Here is a 22796-nt window from a genome sequence, read left to right on the forward strand (position 1 = left end):
ACAATCATTAAATTAATCAAATTGATATTAAGTTATCAGTTATGTGAAATTAGACAATTAATTAATAATCATTAAATTAATCAAATTGATATTAACTAATCATTAAATTAATCAAATTGATATTAAGTTATCAGTTATGTGAAATTAGACAATTAATTAATAATCATTAAATTAATCAAATTGATATTAAGTTATCCGTTATGTGAAATTAGACAATTAATTAATAATCATTAAATTAATCAAATTGATATTAAGTTATCAGTTATGTGAAATTAGACAATTAATTAATAATCATTAAATTAATCAAATTGATATTAACTAATCATTAAATTAATCAAATTGATATTAAGTTATCAGTTATGTGAAATTAGACAATTAATTAATAATCATTAAATTAATCAAATTGATATTAACTAATCATTAAATTAATCAAATTGATATTAAGTTATCAGTTATGTGAAATTAGACAATTAATTAATAATCATTAAATTAATCAAATTGATATTAACTAATCATTAAATTAATCAAATTGATATTAAGTTATCAGTTATGTGAAATTAGACAATTAATTAATAATCATTAAATTAATCAATTTGATATTAATATATTTTGAGTAAGCCATTTTCTCACTAATTTTATCATTTATACGTCAAAACAATATGTAATTTAACAGTAAGAATAATCCATTTATTAGTTTAAATTTCTTTTTTTCTTTTGCAAAACGATTAAAAAAATATTTTATTGAATGCACTGATTATTATTGAATAGTAGTATCCAAGGCATTGTCAATTTTATTTCCATAAAAGTTAACATTTAATGATGCATATTTGATGAATCGATAGAGTTATGAACAGAAAATATTTAATAAACAATTGTATGAGTCATTCTGATCAATTCCAATTGGATGAGTCATTCTGATCGATATATGATCAATTCCGATCAGTACTTACATATTTAACTTTATGCCTTATATAAATGAATCAAATTTTTAATCATTTGAAAATAATCGATTCATTTATGATTTTTAATGAAGTTTTTAGTACAAATTTAGCATCAATTAGTAAAGAAAGTAAATTTTATACCATAAATTAATGTAAGAAATCAATTATTTAGAATTTTTGCTTTCTTTGAATTTCTTAATTGTATAAAGAAAGTTATGTGATAAAATTTAAAAAATCATTTTAAATTTGATAAAACTAATATAAGTGGAACATACTGCTCGTCGCTGTATCACACAAAATGAAATATTTGCGCTCATTTGCTTACTAATCAAATAAAGATTCCTGTGATAAACAATTCATACATCCGAAATTACATATAGTTATATAATTATTATAAATTTTGATAATTAAAATTTATTGAAATGTTAAAATAAGGTTTTAATTTTAATTTGCATACAAAGTATTTTCATTTTATCAAACGTTCAATTTCCGTAAATAATTGCTAAGTGAAGAAGAAAAAAAAAAATCTTACTAATACTAATTAAAATAATGAAATTTGGTCCTTCTGCAAATAGATAAATGGAATTTTTCAATTTTTTTTTTTATTTGAAAAAAGGAGGTAAAACGAAAAGAGAATGAAACTGAAGTAGAAAGAAAGGGAGAGAGAGAGAGAGAGAGGGAGGGAGAGAGAAAGATAGAAAGAGGGAAAGAAAGGAAAATAAATGGTATGCTTGGCGTGCTTTGGGAATTAACGGTCGTCTGCTCATCACATCTTACTTAAGTAAACAAAACAACCACTTGTTGTATGCTTGCTTAGACTAAAACATTTATGTTAAAGCTTAAAATTGCGACGATGACTGCAGCTGCAACTGCAACTGCAACTACAGGTGCAATTGCAGGTGCCACTAGTACTACTAGTATTATTATTAATACAGTGTTAGATAATACACATAAATTTTAATGCTGGCATTTAAAGCAATAAATGTAAAAGGAGAATTGTAAATATGTCGTTAAGCCAAGATGTCCACTTTTAATCCTTCGTTCTCAATTAAATATTCGATGACAGAAATAAAACAGAAAGAAATAGGAAAAAAAGGAGAGAAAGAGAAAGAATTGATGATTGCTAATATAATAATTAAATTAATTGATTATAAGTGATGTGATATGTATTGGAAATATATTGGAAGGTAAAATAAATTAAGAATAAATAAATAAGTAAATGAAATTATTTATTAGCTAAAAAAACTCAAATTTATGGTATATTTTATTTCATTTTCTTGTGTATATTTTACATTTTATTTTTTTATTTTTTGCAAAGTAAATGACTGAATAAATTTAATAATGCAATGGTTAGAGTTAACATTGATTCAGTGAAAATAAATTCATTAAATTTGAATTTACTTAATTTCAACAAAATGGAATTATTTATAGAATCGAATCATCTATTGAGATAGCAATTTTCATTGTGTGCTATGTTCGAAAATGCTCGTATGATGATGGCACCTTGGTTGTTTTGGGAAGGTGGTGGCAGGAAGGAATTTGGCAATTTTGTGAGGTGGAGGAATTATTCCAGAAATTTTGAACATATTGCTACTCCTAGAGAAAGTTGAGATTCTTTTAGGAAATGCGTTTCACGAGTTTCTGACTACGTATAATATTTTTATAATTGTATGTGTCTACTTATTATTATTTCATTAGTATAATATTTTATTGGTATGTTTATTTTGTATTAATTCGTTATAATATCAAGATTCAGATTGATTTATTGATGTTATATGCTCTCAAATATTCATAATTCGTAGTTGTCAGGTGATGTTGTTGCGATTGAGATTACCAGCAGGATGGCGAATGGTAAGCACAGGAACGCAAAGTTTCAAATCGGATAACTTAGTTAAGAATTTATTTCTGAAAAAGATCAAGGAATATGAGTCCAAGATGGCTGGAAAAGAAGGTGGACTTGTGGATGCCACACCTGAGGTACGATCGTTTTTTGATTTCAGCTGTGTGGTCAGCTATAGCAGCATTCGTCTGAAAGCTTCAAGGATTCAACCAAATGGCTTTCAATTTTTTATTGAATCAATGTGATTCATTAGAGCATCATTAGAGCATTCATTAGAGAAACAACCGTTCTTTTTTTAGAAGAATATAAGATCAAGCATTTTTTAATTTCTTTGCCACTTTTTATTTCATATTTAAGGAATTTTTGATAGTAAATGAATTTTATAATACTACAACACATTCTGTGATATGAACTAGAATGCATTTGACTTGTGAGTCATAGATATATTTAATATTTGATTGTTGGTCATTTCATTGACAAATGAATATAGCATAATTCATTGCAGACACATCGGTCATTGGAAGATCAGTTGCACCGTTTAGCTAGTAAGTATCACTTAGAAAATAAAGAAGTGGTGAACGAGTTACCAGTGAAGCAAATGGAAACTCCTTCTATTGAAAGTGCTGTGGCCGTGATGTTCGAGGGGAAAACAGTTGATGATTTGAATAAAGAATTGGAAAATGAAATTCAAAAATACACGGAAATGCGACGGAAGAAGCAAGCAGCGGAAGAGGAAATGCAGTCACATCTTCGAACTGTCAAGCAGTAATAGTCAGAAAAGCCTAAAAATAGTTTATCTTGACAAGCTTTTTTTTCAGAGGAGTTTAATTTGAAACGATAATGTATTGTCATTTTACTGCTGTCATTGACAGTGCATTGGTATTAGCTAATTTATAGTATGCATGAATAGTATGTAAATAAAAAGTTCTATTTTGGTTTACTTCTTTGTACTTTGAACTGGTCATGTGCCACAGCATTTTTGTTAATTTCCTTCTCCTAGAATTTGTTTATATTTAAGACATTTCATAGATTCTCATCTAATCATTGAAATGGGACGAGCATAAAGTAAAGTCCATTATTCTTTTGATGGTTTTGCTTTCCTTCATTTGAATTGTTTTTTTCGATACGGTATTTTTTATGAAAGGATTTACAAAACTACAGTTCGATGAAAAGATATAAATTAGAATTATCTTCGAGTAGTACGTTTTTCCACATTGCATATTGAGTTGTCATTCGTGTTCTTTTTTTTTTTTTTTTTCGGCTTTTATGCAAATATTAATCACTGTTGTGATGCGTGTTATTCACATGGTTTATAGCAAATCAGGGTTTTCAGTGTTAGACATGCGTCAAACGCGGGATGCGCATAACAAATTTACGAAAAAATGTGTTTCTAAACAACGTAAAAATGGAAAAATTGTAAAGGAAACTGTTGAATCTGTAACCGCGCGATATGCTGATTTTGCGAAAGTATGTTTTGATTTCAGGTTAATTTACTTAGTGTGTTCAGGTGTAAATTATTTTTGTTCGCAAGGAGATTTGAATTATAGGAAGATAGCAGGACATTTACTTCATTCTCGCGAATGCCGTTATCGGGATCGACACAACGAGGCCTTGCAGAAAACAATTTCATAAATCCCACTGACATCCAACGCGAGTCATTGCAATATTCATTGACCGGTGCTGATGTGGTTGGTGCTGCCAAAACAGGCAGTGGGAAAACACTTGCTTTCCTTATTCCGGCCAGTTTTGTTCATGCAGTTTTTTGTATTTATTCAGTAGATTTTCTTACAGATCTTTGCTTTTGGATCTGTTTTCATTTGTGGTTTTGCAGGTTTTGGAGTGTTTGTGGAGGCAGAGATGGTCGCGTACAGTTGACGGATTAGGTGCTTTGATTATCAGTCCTACCAGGGAGCTCGCTTTTCAAACGTTTCAAGTTTTGAACAAAATCGGAGCACACCATAATTTTTCTGTTGCTGTACTTATTGGAGGTATGTTTTATGCACTGCTAATATCATATATGTAATCACAAATGCTACTAGTGCGATGATTTCGTCTCCATTGCTAATCTTCCAAGTCATCTTTTGATAAAGATGCCAAAGTTTAAGGCTTATTTTCATTCTTCAGATGGGCAACATTATCTTGTTAAATTTCACCTGTAATTTTCTAAAGTAACTGAGAATTATTTATCATTATCTTTCTAGGAACTGATGTAGAATTTGAAAGTAAGCGGATAGGTTCGGTGAATATTGTGGTATGTACGCCTGGCAGGCTGTTGCAACATATGGACGAGAATAGTACATTTTCATGTGAACAGCTGCAAATTCTTGTCATTGATGAAGCTGACAGGATTTTAGACCTTGGTTTTTCGAGACAGGTAAGATATCATTCATTATAAACGACATATACTATAATTTTGGAACATATACAACAGTTTATGCGTTGTAGTATAAAGAACTTGGAATTAAAAGACCTTCCGTTAAGTTAAGTTCAAGAAAGATTTAACTGCTGCATTTTCTCGAGTGATAATGCATGATCGTAAATCTCTTTTCTGATTCGAAGACAGAATGCTGTGAAGGGAGCAGTGAAATCAAAAATGTAATGTAATTCATCCTTTTACTCGCTGCAGATGAATGCAATCTTGGAAAATTTGCCAAAAAACCGTCAGACGCTGCTTTTTTCGGCAACGCAAACCAAAAATGTGAAAGATTTAGTGCGTTTGGCTCTGAGAGATCCACTGTATATTTCTGCTCACGAAAATGCTCCTCAAGCTACACCAGAATCTTTGCAGCAGGTGAAGTGTTAATTGATTCTCCTAAATTTTTTTTTTAATACTTCCAGATAAGATTGTAGGATTTAAGAAGTATTCTAGGATTTTTGGAATTCTTTCTTTGCTAATCTTTTGCATAAATTTGCCGTCGTAAGTGATCGCTGGTTCACTTTGCTATGAACAAATATAAAAATCGAGTACTGATTTATAGTGAAGGAGTAGAGCAACAAAGATGTGAAATCAGCGAATCATGGAAATTGTTAAGGATGTTGTTCAAATTAAATGATAACAATTACTTGTTGAAAATAAACTATTTTTGCAGAGTTATTTTGTATGCAGTGATGAAGATAAATTAAATGCATTATGGTCATTTTTACTGAATCACCGAAAGAAGAAATCATTAATATTTGTTTCATGCTGCAAGCAGGTTGTTCTAATTCTTTATGCAATTTTATAATTTGTGCAGGTTATTTTTTTTTTTTGCAATTATGAAATATTCAGGCACGGTTCTTAACCGAAGCGTTCTGTCATTTGCGACCGGGCCTTTCATTGATGGGATTGTGGGGTACAATGAATCAAATGAAACGGCTAGAAGTTTTTAAAAAATTTAATAATAAAACATATGGAGCTGCAATGATTGCTACAGATGTTGCCAGTCGAGGATTAGACTTTGCTCGTGTTGACATTGTATTGCAGCTGGATTGTCCTGTAGATGTTGATGATTATATTCATAGGTTAATTTTTAGTTTTAAGCAGTTTTTGCTTCAAGAAAGAAAAAGACCATATTAATTAATGTTTTATCAAAAAGAATAATGGATTTATTTCACAATTTAATTATTTCATTGTTATGTTTAGAGTAGGACGTACTGCGCGAATGGATGCCAAGGGTGAAGCAATTTTAGTTCTCACGCCAGCGCAAGAACAAGCCATGCTTACACGACTGCAAGCAAGAAACATTTTAATCACTAAAATTAGGTTTGTTTTCGCAAAGTTGAAATTTATGCGCTGTTTTATGTAAAAATTAAACAAACACTTGAAAAGAATTAGGTAACTTTTTGGTTTAATTGTCATTTCGAAATTGGTACTGGATGAATTTGGTAGTTTTGATGTATCGAAGCCAGACTGCTATTACCATTCGGGAACTAAGAAGTGTAAATTTTTCATTCTAGTGTCAATGAAAAGCAAATAATGGATATCAGCAAACGTTTGCAGTCGGTAATTGCACAATATCCGGGAATGAAAGAATTCGCTCAGAGGGTTTGTTTATTCCCAAATCTTAAGACAATTTAATTTTTTCTTGAGAAGAATATTTTCTACTTCTTTTAGAGCTTTGTGGCTTATATTCGAACAATTTATCTGATGCGGAACAAAGATGTTTTCAATTTGGACACTGTTGATCTGGCATCATTGGCCAAGTACTGATCATTGGTTGTTTTTCATAATTTCAGAAATTCTTACCTTTTTTGATTATGTTCTTCCTAGTTTAAATTTGGCTACCCGAAACTTTTTTTCATTCAGTTTATATGACCTAAAGGCTTAAGTTATTTGTAAATACGACGTCTCAAGAGTTCATCTGTAAAGAAATGAGTAAAATATTGGCCAGTTGCACTTGATGTGTTTATTAATTGTTGACTGTCATTTTCTAGTTTTGCATTAACTTGCCTTTAGATATTTTTTTTTTTCGTTCCTTTATAGATCTTATGGACTTGCTGCTACACCGCGAGTTCGATTTTTGAAGCGAGTTGCAAATAAACAGAATTTACACGCAACCATAAGCCAAAAACAAGGAGAGAAAAGTGCTGAAGAATTAGTGGAAATGATGATTTCATCTGCAAAGGGAGGAAAAAAAGCGATGGTAAGTTTCTTTTCCATATTCCAGATTATTGGGTATTATGTTTACGTATTATTATTATATATTTGAATTATATTTCAGGAAAGTGATGAAGATGATAGTAATAATGAAGACGATAATATAGAGGATGAAGAAATTGATCTAGGATTAGGTACAAGTGAAAATAATGAAGCTAAGGAAAATCAGAGCGATTTCAATCTATCTGCAAGTGGTAGTGGTTTAGATGAAGGTAGCGACGATTTTCTGAAAATAATCCGAAAAAACGTGTTCAATATATTTCCAGACAAAGTTGGTTATATTATATGGCAACTCATTTTTTATTTCTAAGAGTTAATACTTTCAGTATTTTGTCTTTTATGGATCATAAATTACCGAAAGTACTGCTTAATTTTACAAAATATCAGTCGGCATCAATCATATGTCATGTTTTTGATTTATATACTTAGATTGCCGAGATGCCAGAAGAAACGAAAAGAGAATCAAGGAAACCTGTGACACGTCATGCATTGGCCAGGAAAATTTTGAAGAAAGGAGTGAAGTTGGGTGTGAAAAAGGTATTCACAGACGACGGAATGGAAATCGTAGTATGATTTTGTCGTTATTTTTTTTTAACATTATTCATTAAAAAAATTTTTTAATGATTTTTTAAGCGGAATATATATTTTAGTTTATAATTATTGCAGTATATTTGCGAAAATGAAGCACTCATTTTTGGATTTGGAATAGTCGATTCAAGTTTCGGTTTTTGTTGAGTTGATTTGCATCTTTTTTTTCTTTGAAGGAAAACAAATTGTTCCCTGCTACTGTCTCAAATGATGACGAATTGGTCGGTCTCGATGTAGATGAGGCAAGACGTCAAATGGTACAAATCGATCAGATTGATAAAATGACATATAAGGAGAAGCAAAAGATGTGGAGAAAGGTAGTTTTGATCTTTATTCTTATTTTTATGATTCAGTAATTTATTATATATTGGTTTTTTCTCTTGCTTTCTCCGTTTCATCTCTCAGGTAAGAATTTCTATGGATAGATTTACTCGTGGGAAGGTTAGACTTCAGTTTTTATTGGACAGCGTTTATTTCTTTTTCGTCAAAGTTTCTTAAATAAATATTTGATATTGTCAGAAAAAGAAAGAGAAACAGAAAGACAAGATAAAGAAATTACAAAACAAGGAGGGTGGAGCAATATTGGATTTGGGAGCTGAAGGGAGTGGTTCAGATGATGGCGAAGCGGATTTGTCGTGGTTGCCTGATCCTGATAGGCCAAAGAAGTATGACAAAGAATGGAATGAAGTTGAAGATAATTCCATGAATGAATCCGATGTATGTTTATTTCTGCGAGTTTAGTATTTAATTATGGTAGCAGTAAAGATGTTTTAGAAAGTTTATTGGATTTATTTCTGTTGAAGAAATATTATTTTAAAAATTCAACGAACATCATTGTGTAACTTTTTTCATTACTAGTAAATCTGTGGCAGCAGTGAACTTCATAATTTCACTAACATATTCTCTTTAGAAAGATATGGATGGTAATGCTAATGATAATAGTGAAATGAAATCAATACGAGGACGAAAAAGGAAACTATTGGATGATGAAGAAAGAGCTTTAGCATTATTGCGTTGTTCCTAATCTTCAAATATCAGCTTTCTTCATTTATAATGATATTTGTGTATTTTATATTACTTTAGTAAATTTTGCATATGTTGTGAACTGTGAATTGTTTAGTTCTTTATTGTGATTGAAAATAAAATAATTGGATTTTGTTTATAAGATTTTGTTTTGTTCAGTAACTTTTCTACCAGTATCTATCGAGAGCAATTCAGCATTTCATGTACATTTATATTTATCATAACTGTAATTAACTATTTTAGTATAATAATTATTGTACTGAATTTATAGACGTTCGGAAGGGATATTACAGAGCAGAATGGCAGAACCTTACAAGCCAGCAGCTCGTATTATGAGCGATAAAATGGAAAAGCGCTTCTCAAAAGATGTATTATATTGGCGACGTGTGGAAGTTAGTTTACTTGATTTTAGAGGCTATTTTTTAGCTTTGTTGGAATTTTGCAGCATTTACAAAAGAAAACAAAGTAATCAATCGTTGAATACAGAAGATGTTTTGTAGTTGATTTTAAAGAAATTTCATTTCAGCGTTTGGCAGTTTTTCAAGAGCCAGGTAATATTACTAGCACGTTTTTCTCTCCAACAGATAGCAACATGGTCGCTAGTACTTCTTCTGTCAAGGTTTTTTTTTTTTATACCTTACTACTTTCTGTTTATCTTTGAAAGTGATTATTCGAGAACTAAATAGCAACTCTGGGTGAAACAAAAAGAAATTCTTTCCAGCTAACAATTTATGATGCCACAATTTGTGAACCCTTAGTAACATACGGACGTTTCAAGCAAGCTGTTTATGGGGCAAGGCTTCGTCGTGATGGCAAACTGTTAGGTATGTTTTTTTCTTTTTTGTAATGATTTAATTTGTTGCCTATTTAAGAAATGGTAGCATATGAATTATCATGCGATTTTTTTTGCATAGTTTATCGAAAAAATTTAAAGTAGATATTAGTTATATAAAATGATTAGAGTCGTAGCTGTTCCGTAAAAGATGGAGTACTGTGGTACACTACATTTTAAAGGAATCATATCAGTTATTCACAAAGAGGAGAATATAGTTGGAAGTAATAATATAAGTTAAGGTAAGTTAAATGGTTATGAAAGTTTGATGTATTAATGGGACCTTAAATCTAGCACGGAGAAATATATTTCTTGCATCTGTAGTTCTCTGATACCGTAAAAATTGTTTTAACGATAGTTAAGAGGAATGTTTTCATTATTCATTATTCGAGTGGAATGAAGACTAAGCTGAGTACTATTTTAACCAATGAGAAATGTTATTATGTTTTAAATAATGGGAATTTTATTAAGTTCAGGAAAGCTTAGTTTGTGTATTTTCTTCCATTCCCACTTTTTAAGAGTTCCAGGTTTCTATGTAAAAACATACGTTTTGCTTGGCATATTTTTTTAAAAAAAGATTTTTTTTAGCTGTTGGTGACGAAGAAGGAAAGGTTCGTCTGTTTAATGTGCGAAAACAAGCAGCAACTTCTGACGGAAAGAAAGCTCCATTAAGAGTTTTTAAAGCTCACGAAAGTGCAGTCCATACGGTCCGTTGACATTTCATTTACTTCTACAAAAAATTTACTCTTTATATTCATGTATGATCTTATATGATGTATTGGTTTTAGTTTACATCATTAGCACTGTATTTCATTTAAATTTTTAGGTGGTTTTCACAAGATCTGGGCGAACACTTGTAACAATGGGTGATGAAGGTAGTATCAAATTATGGGATATTACTGAGACGAAGTCTACTCCACTTAAAGTATTCACTGCCGCTCATATGGATCACATTCGATGCAGTGATGCTTCTGTCCTTTCTGATCATCTATTCGTAAGCGGTAATTTCTGCTTTTGCTTTCTTTTTTTCTCACTTATGAGCCATACATCATATCTACTTCATCAAATTGATAAAAATGAATCAAGCTCAGCCCTCATAACCGGTGAACTGTAATTTTTCTATCTAAAATTTTAATTTTCTAGATGCATGTGACATTTGCATCACTAAAAAAACGGATAGCGAAATTTGAAATTTATCTGTAACTTTTGTTTCTTAGGTTCATACGATCATACAGCGAAAGTCTGGAATGCTGAAGCAGAGGAAGCTTTAATGTCTGTGGATCATGGCTCACCCATTGAACAAATTTTACTTCTTCCCGGTGACTCATTCATTGTTACAGCCGGCGGACAGCTCATTAAATTTTGGAATATTGCTTCTGGTGGTATTTTGCACCATACTCTTCATCATCATCACAAAACGGTAGATATATGTTATGTTTGAAATAAATTCAATTAGTTCTAAATTCTTTTTCCAAAAATAAGTAAACTTTTCTACAAAAAAAAAAAAAAAAAACCTTTTATAACAGGTTTATTCTTGTTTTCAATTATTTTTGCTAAATATTTTATCCTCTGTTATGATATATATTATTTTAAAAAACTTCCAGGTGACTTCACTTTGCCTTGCTTCAAAAGGTACTCGTCTTCTTTCGGGTGGCCTTGATAAAAGGGTAAATGTTTTCAGTCTCGACAGTGGTGACTACAAACTAGTACATTCGTTCAGTTTACCTGCTCAGGTACATATTATAATTTTACAACTACTTTAAACATCGTTAAAGTTCAGTTATTTTCAGTCGAAAATAACTATTTTTGTCAGTTTGGATGCTTTTTTAAATTTTCTTACTTAAATGTTATTAATAAAGCAAATATTTCCTTTAGTGTGGCATAGTACTGCTTTTTTAAAATTGGTATATATTTACTTTGTCATTCATTTCAGATACTTACGTTGTCGATTTCGTCAAATGACAAGTTCATTGCTATAGGTATGGGTAATTTATTGCAAATTTCCATGCGAAATGAACCAGGAAAGTTGGAACAATCTTTAGAAGCTGCACAAGCTGAAAATGCAGGACTTGAATACCATAAAAAGTACTTTTTACAAAATTTTAGAATTTTCATCTTTTCAAATTTAAATATATTTAAAAAAAATATATACTTTTGACAATGTTTTATCTTTAATATTATCAACAACATTATTTACACTTCGCCCGCAAAGTCATATTTCGGTTATCACTACAATACTTTATTTTAGATTGCCCCCAGATGTACCTGTCGTACGCCAACTATTTCGAGGTGGAACTGTAGAAAAGGCTGAGTTCTCTGCTGCTCGCATTCCGGAGGTTTTTCTCAACCTTGTTTAATCATGAATTGTTCATAATCATAAGGAAGAGAAGCTTAGCTACATTTTTTTATTATATTATTTATTTGTAAAAATGTTTAATTTCAGGCGAAATTGAATAAAGTTGATTTATTGTTGCGAAGATTTAAGCACTGGAAAGCAGTCGATGTTCTGTTTCGGGAGAAACACTATAAATCACGTCCTGATATTATTGTCGGAGCATTAATGCAGGTAGCATTAATGCATTTTGCTCCTCAATCACTATTTTTGTTTCATCAAGTTTTCTTAATCATCAGTAATTAAGATTTAGAGTTATGTATTATTAATCGTAGATTCAGTAAGATACTAGAAACAGTTGCAATCTAAAAAATACGATTCCCTTACACCTTATTTCTTCAGATTTATAAACGTGGAGCATTAACGGTGGCGCTGTCAGGACGTAAGTCAGATACCATTCATCCAATACTTGTCTTTCTGATGCAGAATTTCTTTCGCCCCGAATATCTGCATATATTACTGAAGACAATAACCATTATGTGTGGTTAGTTCTATTTTATTATAGTTCACACTGCTAAGTTAATTATTACAACTGCACGTTCTTTTTTTTTTTTTTTTCTCCAAATCCAAAAAAAAAAAAAAATATATATATATATATAATATCAATTGAGAATGGGGCAAAAAAAATGATCGAAAAAAGAAGGGAGGGGACTTTACTCAAAAGGGAATCATTAAGTATGTCACACTTTTCTAGAACCAAATGGATGTCTTATATGCTAAGTCACTACTTTAGCCTAAATAAATTTGAGTACATGCATGAGCAGACATGAAGCTGTTTTACTGGAACATATTTTGTTAAACATGTTACTTTTTTTTTAGAGAGAGAAAGAGAGAGAGAGCTAAATATTTTATGATTTGATTTACAGATATTTATGGGAATGAGAATATCGAGCAAAGAATTGCCAGAATATTTTCTAAACTTCATCGCGCAGTTCAGCGAGAAATTGAAGTTCGCAATAAGTTAGCTGAGGTAAACAACTGAGTTTTCTTTTCAATGTTCAACTTCGCATATTACTTTTAATGATCTACATAAAGTAGTTATATGTTACATCATCTAATACTAATACTATATGGTTATATTTTCATTTTTTAGTTACGTGGTATGTTAGATATGCTCATTCAAGTATCAGAAATGAACAATGGAAAATTGATAGATAATGAAGAAGATGATAGAATTTTTGGTGAAGTCGTTGTAACTCCTATTCCTTTTACAATGGATGCTAATGGACGAAGTAAGAATAACGGTTTTTCTAGTACTGCCTAAAGTTTTCTTTGAAAAATTTTCTAAGTAAACCTTCGATTTTCAGGTTTAGATAAAATTAAAATAAAGTGATATAACATTTTTCTCTTTTTAGTAATGCATTGTTTTTTGTTGTTTTTCTGTTTTATTTGGTACTAATACCTACACGGGAACATTTGATATGTCAGGTGTTGTTTGGTTACGGATTAGTTTGCATCGGCTTATCTTCTTCCTACTTGAAACGCATCTTTTGATTAGAACATTTCTATCCTTGGGGTTATTTCATCAATTTTTTGACTCCAATCAACAAGTAATTTTTGGTTTATTCAAAAACAGGCACTTAAAATTGTCGAAATAAAAGTAGCAATAATAGAAGGAAAATCAGAGCGGTATTTTCAAATATTTTTCCGGTATTATTGCAGTAATCGGTTTGACAAATACATTCGTCACCTATACCCCCTTTCCACAAAACGCTTGTTTCACAATATTCTAACAGTGGCTCACTGATTTGTTGACACATTTTTTGTACTCGTAGAATTCCTGAAGTAACTTTTTTATGCTCTTTATTGATAAATGTTCTGATTTATATGTCGCTGAAACACTCACTATAAAATTCATATAAGTACTTCAAACGATTAAGTGATATAAGTTTCGGTGTTCAGTATGAAGCAGTGAGTGATAAAGTTACAGTTTTTTAAGATATATGAAATAAAAAATGTTGGACTTATTTTTAAAACTTCAGTAATATCGCTTGACAACGTATGCAAATAATTTTATGAGCATAAATCTCTCATCAGAGTTTACCAAAATCACTTTGAAATAAAGTACATAACAAAAAGTTGAGTTGAAACATTCTTGCTTTAAGGCTCAATATTTTTACTAATTTAAAAGTTTTGTGTACGTATTTTATACTAATTGTAGTACTTACCGTCGATAAGAGCGGAACGCTTAATACATGCGGTACCAATACATGTTCCGCCGAAGCAGTTAATGTCTCCGATGCTATCGCACATGTAACATACCACCGAGTATCCTAAATCACTCATACTAATCTTTTTTGCAGATCTCCTGTTTATTTTCAATTTTTTAAAATATATGACATTTCGTTTCAATTCCCTAATTTTCATCCCATTAGAAAAAATTTCTTCTTTTGAAATGAGCTTTTTTTTCAAATTACATGCTGGACAAAATCAAAATATTGAAGATAATGTTGACACAAAAAATGACAAAATTCTGATTGCATAAGGAAAAATAACTGCTAATAATTAATTTATACAAATAATAATGATAACAGTTAACAGATCTCTATACTATAATGTTATTTTTACTATTATCATTATAACATTATTCTTAATGTAAAATGATAGAAAAAATAATGTAACCTTGTGGGATGACAATATAAAGTATATTGAAAAAGAGTAGAATCACTGTAAACATATATGAAGAGTTGAGTTAAAATGATGAACGAACTATTGGCAATTGAAGCTATAAGTAAGTACTTACTTTTATATAAAGTTATAAGAAACTAGTTCAATTGACACGATCGTCAATCATATAATGGAAACATGTTTTCTATATTGTCAATATCCAAAATTTCATTTTAAATTTTAAGATGATATTTGACTACTTATAAATTGATATATCAGAATATTTTATCATTTATTAGTATAGTTCACATCGATATTTCATTTCGAATTTGTCATCTTACTAATCTGCAATTAACAAAATTTACAGTAGTAATTATCGGTGTTAGTTTATAAATGAAATTAATAACATAAATAATTTATTATAAAAATAATCAATACCAAATTTATATGAAATATAAGGATTTACACGAATCACGTATACCGTTGTTTACACGGATTTCATCACGAGATCACAGTTATCAATGTTTGTAATGATCAATACTTAGTGATCATTTAAGTGCTGAGAGAGAGAGTGACAGAGAGGGGACAACATTAGATAATCGTTTTCATTCGATTAAAATGTCACAACTAATTTAATTAATTGTTGATATGAAAAAATGAACCTTAGCCTAGTGTGCCAATAATTTATGATAAATTTGAAAAATAAATAAATGAATGGATGGATTAAAGGAGAAAGAGAAGGAAATTAATTGCTATACCGTATCCGACGAATTATTCCTGGCGATTAAGGACAATAAGCCATAGAGAAATGATATGATGCTTCTCTGATATTTCATCCACTTCATTTGATTGAGTGAGTGGAGTACTTTACTCAATCAAATTCCTCTATCGAATTGATTATGTTACTTATACTTTTATCTGTTCACACTGATAATAAGTGTTACTCTATTTAAATAACTCTTACAAACTTACTTACTTTAAGAAAAAGAAAAAAATTTCATTTATTTATAAATAACATAGCAATTAAAAAAAAAAAAAATATTCGATATAAATCATTATTCATCCATCTATTTCATTTAAAATTTAATTAAAAAAAAAAAAAAAAAAACACTCAATATTTGTGTTATAACATCTTTCATAAAAATATACAATAAATTCAATAAATTTGTACAATAAATTCACTTTAAAATACTACTCTAAAATAAAAAAAAATAAAAAAAAACTTTTGAAAAATACTACTTTAAAATTTTCTTAAAATATATTTGAATAACTAATCGAAATGACCTGAAAGAGATTAGATGAAATGTGTCGGTAAACAAAAGAAAAAAAAAAAAAAAGAAAGAAAGCAAAAGCTATGCAAGATGAACAAATTAAGCAGTAGTTACGTTAAATTGTCAATGATACTATGAGTAAAGGAGAAGAAAAAAAAAAAAGCGACGTGAAGTGAAAGTGAAGAATTGCGTTATATTGCGTGAGCTATATGCTATGTTCGCTTGCAGAAAGGTAAAATGACGTGAGGTGACAACGAATTGCTCGTGAGGTGACAACGAATTGCTCGTTTTACATTGATCAAAGAAACCGGCCGCTTTCTATTTTACAATGCATATACTGTAATATGTACTGCATAAATAATAACATCATATATTCATTCTCTGGTTATCTTTCACTAATATATTTTATTTTATTATATAACCAAAAATTAATTCTTATTCAAACTAATTTACTTATTTTCCGTTATTTCAAATTTTTTTAGTAATTGATAATCGCTTTTTGATAATAATCAGTAATATATCTCATGTACGGTAATTTGATAAAATGATTATGATAATATACAAACGAAAATTGTGCAATTTAGAGTAAATCATTTGACTTCTTTAATTAGTATAATAATTTAAGTAAATATTAGTATTATATATTTAAATGTTTATTTATTTATTTATTTTTTTTTTTTTTAAAAAAAAAAAGGAAGAATTCAATTTTTTTTTACAGTATTATTGTTAATCATACGATCATAAATGGTGCTAGAATGATTTAAAACTAATAAAGGATGAAATTATGAGAAATATAAAGTTGTGAAAAAGCGGAAAAGAGGTCAACTGAAAAAAAAAAAAAAAAAAAAAGAGGAAAAAAAGATCCTTCAGAGATCGATGAGAAGAAGTATCATCGATATAGCGGATGACATAACCACGCCCTTGGATCATCATTTTAGCTAATAGAATTTCTTTTTGAAAATATTTGTTGATGAAAGTTAGTTTTGCTATCTAATTCGATGCTTCTCAGCAGTAAATGTTTCATTTCCAATAATTTAACTTGTATTTTTGCATTAATTTTGCTTAATTTTTAAATTTAAATTAATTATCAATTTGCATTTTATTGCATTTCATAGGGAATAGTTGTAAAAGAGTGAAGGAAGAAATACAGAGATCTTAATTTTGATTTAAGATTTAATTTAATTTTGAGTTTTTCTTTTTTTTTTAACTAATATTAATTTAAACATTAACATTTTCTCTTATCGTAGAATAATTTTAAATCTAATTTATTTTACAAATTAACAGCATTAATAAGTATTAGTATTTAAATTTTAGTTAATTTAGTGGGAACAAATTGTAAGTTATTTAATGAATTAGTAATATTAATTTAAATATCAATATCTCTTCTTTTTAATTCTTCACATCATTTCATACATTAAAAAATTTTAATATATAAAAATAAGTTTCAAAATTTTTTTTTCGTATTTTCTATGCACATCAAAAAATTTTAATATACAAAAATAAATTTTAAGTTATTTTAGTATTTTATACTAGGTCTAAGCATTAATATTTTTTCTCATTAATTATTAATATCAATTTATACGAAAGACATAGAAACGGGATTAAGTTATTTAATTAATTAGTAATATAAAATTAAATACTGATATTACTTCTCATCAATTCCTTGCATCATTTCATGCAAATGATATTAAACTAAATTCTATACTACTTTACTAGTTACCAATATTAATTCAAATATTTTATTAATGTTAATCCTAATTAATGTTAATCCAAGGCGGAGTGTCATAAAATATTTTGAAGGGATAATAGAAATAAACAAAATGAAAGAATGATAAATGATACAGAAGGTGAAGGATCATCACAAAATTTAAGTATGAAGAAACGAAATCAGTCTAATCGAAAGGTTTGTCATTGTTGTTTTCATTATTGAATGAAATTTAAAGTAAAAATAATAATTGAATAAAATATTGTTAACTAATGGAATATAAATGAATGAACTAATCTTAAGATATATTTAGAAAGTTAAAAATAATTTCTAGGAACGACGACGTAATGAAGAGATGAATCTTGCATATGCTCGATTACAACGTTGTGTACCACATATACCGCATGATCAGAAATTAGCTAAAATTAAAACTTTACGACTTGCTATGCTTTACATTAAGCATTTAGAAGCAGTAGTAGATGGATCTGTTCGGGTATGTAAAAAATTTTTTTTTTTTTTTTTCTTAAAATTTGCATTAAATTCATTCATTTCTAATATATACATGTATTTCATTTAAATGATGTAAAATTTTGAAAAATTAATTTCAATCAATTTAGTAAAATAGTGGTAAAAAAAAAAAATAAAATAATTGTATTTTTGAACATAATTAAACATGAAAAAAGTTATATTTTCTTTCTCTTTTGCTTGGTTGAATAATTATCTATGCAATTAACTAATTACTAATTAATTACTACGTGTGAAAAATTTGTAATGAAAGATTAAGAAGAAAAAAAAAATATATATATATATATATATGATGATAGAAATTATGAATGAGGATTAGAAAAGAATTTGAATTAAAACAAATTTTTGGGATCATTATATTATTATACCTGTCAATCAAGGTCATTTTTGTCCTTTCGAAGTATTCTTTTTAAGATTCGCTCTTCATCATCACACGAATTAAGACCGCTTGAAGTGGAAGATTTTGCATCAATTGCAATGGCTGAAATACAAGCAAGAAATAATTACAAGGGTAAGTAAAAATTAATAAAATGTTACCTCATTTCAATTTAGAATTATCATTACCACTTCTCTCTCTCTCTCTTTTTCTCTTTCCCTCCTTTTCTCGTTCTCTTTCTTTTTCTCCCTAATCTTATCCATTCATTTCATTTGACATATTTGTTTGTCAACATTGAGTGAAAAAAATGATTGATAAAAATGATAGTACATATTTGTGTTTGGATTTAATTCAATTTCTTTTAACATTTTTTTGAATTTTTTTCTTGAAATGTTTTATTTAACTATCATTTATCTTTATTACAGCAAAAAATGGAATTCAGATTGAAATTTTATCATATCAGTCTCAATTTATTTGTCATAGCAATGATAATCATTTGTCAATTAACAGCACTGAGTTAACTGATTTCTTCCTTTCCAATAAGTCAACAGATCCCTTTATCATAGATGAATGATAACATAATAATCATTCATAATGATCTTAAAACTGATCATTGAACTATTGACCTGAAATACGAATAGAAAAACGTGAAAATATCCTTCATTTATTCAGGTAGAGAAACAAATTGAAATTTTGTTGTCAACAATATTCACTTGACCTGTCATATGACATGGCGACAATCATGCATTAATAAATCATAGAATATACCTGTAAACAACTCTATTGTCTCCTGTTATATGACTAAATGAGCCATCCATCTTAAATACACCTCAGATGTAATTAATTAATTGCTCTAAATTGTCTCCTTTTATAATCTTGTCATATTCTTGCCGTCTTTATTTTGAACTTTCCGATGCTAATACTTAAGAAATATTGAGACAAAAAAAAAAAAAATAAGGAATCTTAAAGTTATCAAATATAATAACTTCAGGTTTCATTAACTCTCAAGCTTCATCTGAAGTAAACTAATCCTAAATTGGTGATTAATTCACTTCACGGATGCAATCATTATTTATTCAATCATCAATAATAGTAAACATTAATTCTACCGTATCAAATAACGACATTCAAAATATTTCAAAGTAATATAAAAGAATAAATTTTAGACCTAGCAGAGAAGGAATTGCAACGTGGCGTTCGAACGGAAGATATTTGTCGACAAACTGTACCAGAACGTTACGCACTGCAGGAAAAAACGACGCAAAATCACTTCTCATCAATTATACGATTTCCAGTAATACTTCATAATAATAATGCTACTTCTTCTACGTTTATTCATAATAACGGAATCTCTCCGACAGTAATTTCTAATAACGGAATCTCTCCTGCAGTAATTTCGAATAATGGAATCTCTCCGACAGCAATTCATAATAACAGAATCTCTCCGACAATAATTCATAATAACGGAATCTCTCCCACAGTAATTCATAATAACGGAATTTCTCCGACAGGAATTCATAATAACGGAATCTCTCCCACAATAATTCATAATAACGGAATCTCTCCGACAGCAATTCATAATAACGGAATGTCTCCGACAGTAATTTCTAATAACAGAATCTCTCCTACAGTAATTCCTAATAATGGAATATCTCCGACGATAGCTCATGATAATGATAATAATCATGATACCGCAATGTCGACTACAGTAATTCCTAGTAATGGAACGCAGCGGGCAATAATTCATAATACTGCTGCGGCCACTTCAACAGTAATCCGTAATAACGCAACTTCGCCAACCGTAATTCCTAGTAATGCAACATCACCGCCAGTAATTCATGATAATTCATCTCAGGTTTCATCGTTTTCCGGACAATCTGTCGCAGATAATTTAAATTATTTTTCTTTTCCTAATTAAATTCTGCAAAATCCTGTTTCATCACTTTCAAAAATTTCTTTCATACAACAAATATTGTTTTCCTAGTTTACATTTGCATTTCTCGACAGATCGGTTATTTATATAATATTCTTTCACTGGCAAAAATATGCAAATATTTGTATAGTATTTACATAGTATAAACCTTTTCGTGATCAACTCAACTATTATTGATTTTCCATTAATTGACTGTTTTGTTTTTTTTTCTATGAATGAAAAATTGTTGTATAAAAGTGATAAATATGAATTGTTCCCTCTTTTTCTTCTCTCTTTTTTTTAAAACATATATAAGTAAAGTTTACTGTTGATTCTTTCTTAATCCCATTTTTCTTCTATTTCCCCGAGTGTAGCACTGCTTGCGCCACGGGAAATCATAAACAGTTTATCATTTGAAGGATAAATGAATAATAATCCATAGGACGAAACAATGTGCCAATAGTTCGTGAACTTGAAGAATAATAGCACTGCAATGAAGTATTGAATTGCGCACTTAGCTCCATACATGCATATGACGTAATGCGCCCCATTCTTTCATGCAACTTTATTACTTTCATTGTTTAGATTGAATTGTACTATGTACAATGAATAGAAATACCTTAGACGGTAAGTAATCATAAAATGACAATATTTCATATGTAATAGCCAGAAAATCTTTCTAATTATGAGAAAATGTTACAAATTTGAAATGAATAGCAGATTGACATTTTATTGAAATTGTTATAATATATTGTGGATATGAATGAGAAATATCATTTAAATGATTTATATTTGAACTACTTAAGCATGATCATTCATTTTATCATGCATTTACATATGATTATATCCTTTATAATGATTATTAATTGTAATTGATTGGCCTTTATTATTATTAATATCGTCATTATTATTAATATTATTATTATTATTATTATCAATTGTTGTTACATTCATTAAAAAGTGCGCTATTTCATTAAAAATTTCATTAAAAAGTATATTTAGCATTATTGCTTTTCTTTTTTTCATCCATTTATCATCAGATTTCACAATCATAAAGAGTAATTCTTTTGTTTACATTAAAAAAAAAAATGCTTATGTTGTCAATGACCCTTAAGTAATCCTTCTTGGGAATGTCCTCTTTCCTCTCTGTCCACTACTTTAACGCGCAATGAACTCATCTACAAATCTCTAAAATCTGCCTGGAAAAATCAAAAAATAATCAATGGAATAGTTTAACTTTCTTCTTTGTGACTTTCATATACTCTTCAAATCTGTTTCATTTTGAAACAGAATTTACCGTAATTTTGAACAGATAATTAAAATAAATATTTTAAACAATATTTCAACTGGAAAATATATTATGGATAGTTTGTTTTATAAATGTATGAGTGTTAATTTAATGCAAAATTAATCTAATTCAATTAAATCATTCATAGCTTTACGAAATATCTGAAAAAGCACTAAAGTCATCAATTTCACAAGCAATTACATCTAAGAGAATGTCATCATTTGAGAAATAAAATCATTTCAGATTAAATTGTGTTTTCAGCAATGCCAAACTTTTTTTTTTTTTTTTTTTGCTAACTTTTAGAAATTTTTGATTAGACTAAGGCACCAAACTTTTTTTTTTTTTTTTGCTAACTTTTAGAAATTTTGATTAGACTAATTTCATAACATAATAAACAAATTTTAGGAATTAGAGGATCAACATATAAATATACTTTCAACACTAGTAAACAGTTCTTAAGCTTAGCTTTCACTTAGAAAGTCATTATTTTGCTAGAATATAAATTCAAACTTTGATTATCTTCAATACTAATTATTTAATTAGTCATTCATTTCATGTAGTATATTTTGATTTGAGTTACAACATCGGTGTTAACATCTCTATCTTACCTGTTCATTACCTGAACCGATGATGAAAATTAAAATACAACTGACAATTATGATAAAAAATTGTACAATTAATTTAAAAAAAAAAAAGAATTTAAGTAAATCTAATAATCAAAAAGATAGTTTAAAATTGATTAAATTTCATCAAATAAACTATAAAATTAAAGATTAAGTTGAAAAAATGAAAAGATGAGAAAATCGAAAAGATTAGGTATAATTAAAGGTGAATGTAAAGTGTAATAGATAACAATGCAA

At 28.8% G+C, this 22796-nt stretch overlaps 5 protein-coding genes across 7 annotated transcripts; 4 read left to right on the forward strand and 1 right to left on the reverse strand.

The window, feature by feature from the left end:
- Positions 1–2413: 2413 nt before the first annotated feature.
- Bma-atp-4 (Mitochondrial ATP synthase coupling factor 6 family protein) lies at positions 2414–3550 on the forward strand (the record flags this gene model as incomplete). Its single annotated transcript, XM_001894297.2, has 3 exons — positions 2414–2491; positions 2751–2918; positions 3287–3550. 3 exons carry the CDS (start codon positions 2414–2416, stop codon positions 3548–3550), a joined length of 510 nt encoding a protein of 169 aa, XP_001894332.1.
- A 572-nt stretch (positions 3551–4122) lies between these two features.
- Positions 4123–9029, forward strand: Bm6339 (Mitochondrial ATP synthase coupling factor 6 family protein; the record flags this gene model as incomplete). Its single annotated transcript, XM_043079794.1, has 16 exons — positions 4123–4248; positions 4329–4520; positions 4613–4769; positions 4983–5155; positions 5408–5572; positions 5871–5975; positions 6050–6282; positions 6404–6523; positions 6718–6805; positions 6875–6963; positions 7244–7403; positions 7482–7688; positions 7847–7984; positions 8182–8322; positions 8525–8722; positions 8916–9029. 16 exons carry the CDS (start codon positions 4123–4125, stop codon positions 9027–9029), a joined length of 2406 nt encoding a protein of 801 aa, XP_042935728.1.
- Positions 9030–9327: 298 nt separating this feature from the next.
- On the forward strand, positions 9328–13516 carry Bm6338 (Src-associated protein SAW, putative; the record flags this gene model as incomplete). The annotated part of the gene is made up of 13 exons (XM_001894299.1): positions 9328–9420; positions 9555–9647; positions 9750–9852; positions 10449–10567; positions 10687–10861; positions 11078–11280; positions 11465–11593; positions 11794–11945; positions 12109–12196; positions 12304–12426; positions 12595–12736; positions 13119–13222; positions 13346–13516. The coding sequence occupies 13 exons, from the start codon at positions 9328–9330 to the stop codon at positions 13514–13516; spliced, it is 1695 nt and encodes a 564-aa protein (XP_001894334.1).
- A 316-nt stretch (positions 13517–13832) lies between these two features.
- Positions 13833–14538, reverse strand: Bm258 (Uncharacterized protein; the record flags this gene model as incomplete). Of its 2 annotated transcripts, none has more annotated exons than XM_043079795.1 (2): positions 13833–14032; positions 14421–14538. In XM_043079795.1, 2 exons carry the CDS (start codon positions 14536–14538, stop codon positions 13833–13835), a joined length of 318 nt encoding a protein of 105 aa, XP_042935729.1. The 2 variants fall into 2 exon arrangements, with proteins under 2 accessions (XP_042935729.1, XP_042935730.1); XM_043079796.1 differs by having other exon boundaries at positions 14421–14505.
- A 3465-nt stretch (positions 14539–18003) lies between these two features.
- On the forward strand, positions 18004–20654 carry Bma-hnd-1 (Helix-loop-helix DNA-binding domain containing protein; the record flags this gene model as incomplete). 2 transcript variants are annotated; one of them, XM_043079797.1, is made up of 5 exons in its annotated part: positions 18004–18033; positions 18170–18328; positions 18775–18871; positions 19903–20030; positions 20248–20280. In XM_043079797.1, the coding sequence occupies 5 exons, from the start codon at positions 18004–18006 to the stop codon at positions 20278–20280; spliced, it is 447 nt and encodes a 148-aa protein (XP_042935731.1). The 2 variants fall into 2 exon arrangements, with proteins under 2 accessions (XP_042935731.1, XP_001894335.2); XM_001894300.2 differs by having other exon boundaries at positions 19903–20654.
- Between the last annotated feature and the right edge of the window lie 2142 nt (positions 20655–22796).

This window comes from Brugia malayi (assembly GCF_000002995.4).
Source record: "Brugia malayi strain FR3 genome assembly, contig: Bm_v4_Chr3_scaffold_001, whole genome shotgun sequence".
In the NCBI taxonomy this organism is placed as follows: domain Eukaryota; kingdom Metazoa; phylum Nematoda; class Chromadorea; order Rhabditida; family Onchocercidae; genus Brugia; species Brugia malayi.